We start from the raw sequence: 1419 nt of genomic DNA on the forward strand, positions 1-1419 counted from the left end.
TATGAACATTTTACTAAATTAATAGTTAAAATTACAATAGTATGCTGATGTTATCTGATAACAAAAAACGTACAGAAGTAACTATTAAAACTTATTGCTAGCTCAGCATTCACACTGTATTAGCATATTAAAGCAGAGAGGTGACCCTGAAGTAAAGGCACTTAACACTCTCGTAAAAGCACCATTATGTAGGGACACACCTGCCAGGACAACGCTAACCCATGAGCCAGGCTACTTTTGTATGATATGTGCATAATTCAAAAAGTTTCCTAATGAATTATTAGTCTGTCATCAAGATGACCTTTCCACTTGAGCTGTACTTAGCCTAGCATCGGTTAGCATGCAACGTTAGCCACGTAAGGAGAGAAGCAAAGCCGGTTGTAGAAAAACATTATRTGTGCACACTGAAACACTTGAAGTCTAAGAACAACTAGCTGCAGCTTAATATCTTATAACACATGCATTAAATGTGTGTGCTTATTCTTTCTGACGCTAACTTGTTAGCATGTGTTAGCATGGCTACAACAACAAACGCGCTGTAAAAAGAGGCGATAGCTTCACATGTCACATAAGGAGACATTATTTTTTCTAGAGTAATAATTGTCCCCCTAAAGCTAAACGAGGTCGTTTGGGAATACAAACACTGGAAATTCGTCTAATCATGGAGGTTTRTTAAATAAATAAACAGCCTGCATAAAACTAAACTATAATACAGACAGCGGTTGCATGATGATCGTGACAACCGGAAGCTAACCTTACCTCATCGTTAATGAGTTCAAAGCTGCGACAATCAGTGAAGCAGAAAACGTCYCTGCAGATGATGGTGACAGCGGTCGGTATGTGGATGCGAAGGAGGATGCTGATGCAGGAGGAGGTCCTCTGCATCTCAAGCCTGGACGGTGTGCCCGACACTTACACAAACACACACACACACGCACACACACACACACACACACACACACAGACGCTACTTCAAGCTAGCACCCTTCAGCCCCAAAGCTCACCACAGTAGGTATATATATCCCCAAATTCAAGACAGTAATGCCTATCGCCCGCCACATTTATAATCTTGAGATTTGAAGACATCATTAATGCGTGATCTCATGACTTATCGCGAGATCTCGCGCAATTCCTTAGTTCTGTGTTGTGAGGTGAGTGACTCGCAGCTCCCACAAAATTTTAGCACAACACCTGTAAAAATTAATTGAATTGTAGATAATTCTGGCGTTTTATAAATTCGGTGGCTGTGGGTGGCTATCTTAAAATAAATTGACCCCAGAAGTGAATCAGTTGTAGAGGGCCATCCAATTTTTATTACCTGAAGGTTGCATTTAAAGGCAGCAGCGTGTAGGATTTGTTGTTTTCAGCGACATCTAGTGGTTGAGCGGTTGAATCATCCTCCCTGGTCCTCCCCCCACC

General features: G+C 41.5%; 1 protein-coding gene across 2 annotated transcripts in view; it reads right to left on the reverse strand.

Annotated features, from left to right (window-relative positions):
* The window catches only part of dhx15 (DEAH (Asp-Glu-Ala-His) box helicase 15), a 44709-nt gene extending 43726 nt beyond the window's left edge, over window positions 1–983 (reverse strand). The window contains exon 1 of one of the 2 annotated variants that reach the window (XM_014004377.1): window positions 760–983. In XM_014004377.1, the coding sequence (XP_013859831.1) occupies window positions 760–764 (5 nt within the window). In that variant the 5' untranslated portion in view covers window positions 765–983. The remainder of the gene's footprint in view (window positions 1–759) is intronic. The other variant, XM_014004376.1, reaches the window with a different exon arrangement.
* Between the last annotated feature and the right edge of the window lie 436 nt (window positions 984–1419).

This window comes from Austrofundulus limnaeus, unplaced genomic scaffold (assembly GCF_001266775.1).
Source record: "Austrofundulus limnaeus strain Quisiro unplaced genomic scaffold, Austrofundulus_limnaeus-1.0 Scaffold23, whole genome shotgun sequence".
In the NCBI taxonomy this organism is placed as follows: Eukaryota; Metazoa; Chordata; class Actinopteri; order Cyprinodontiformes; family Rivulidae; genus Austrofundulus; species Austrofundulus limnaeus.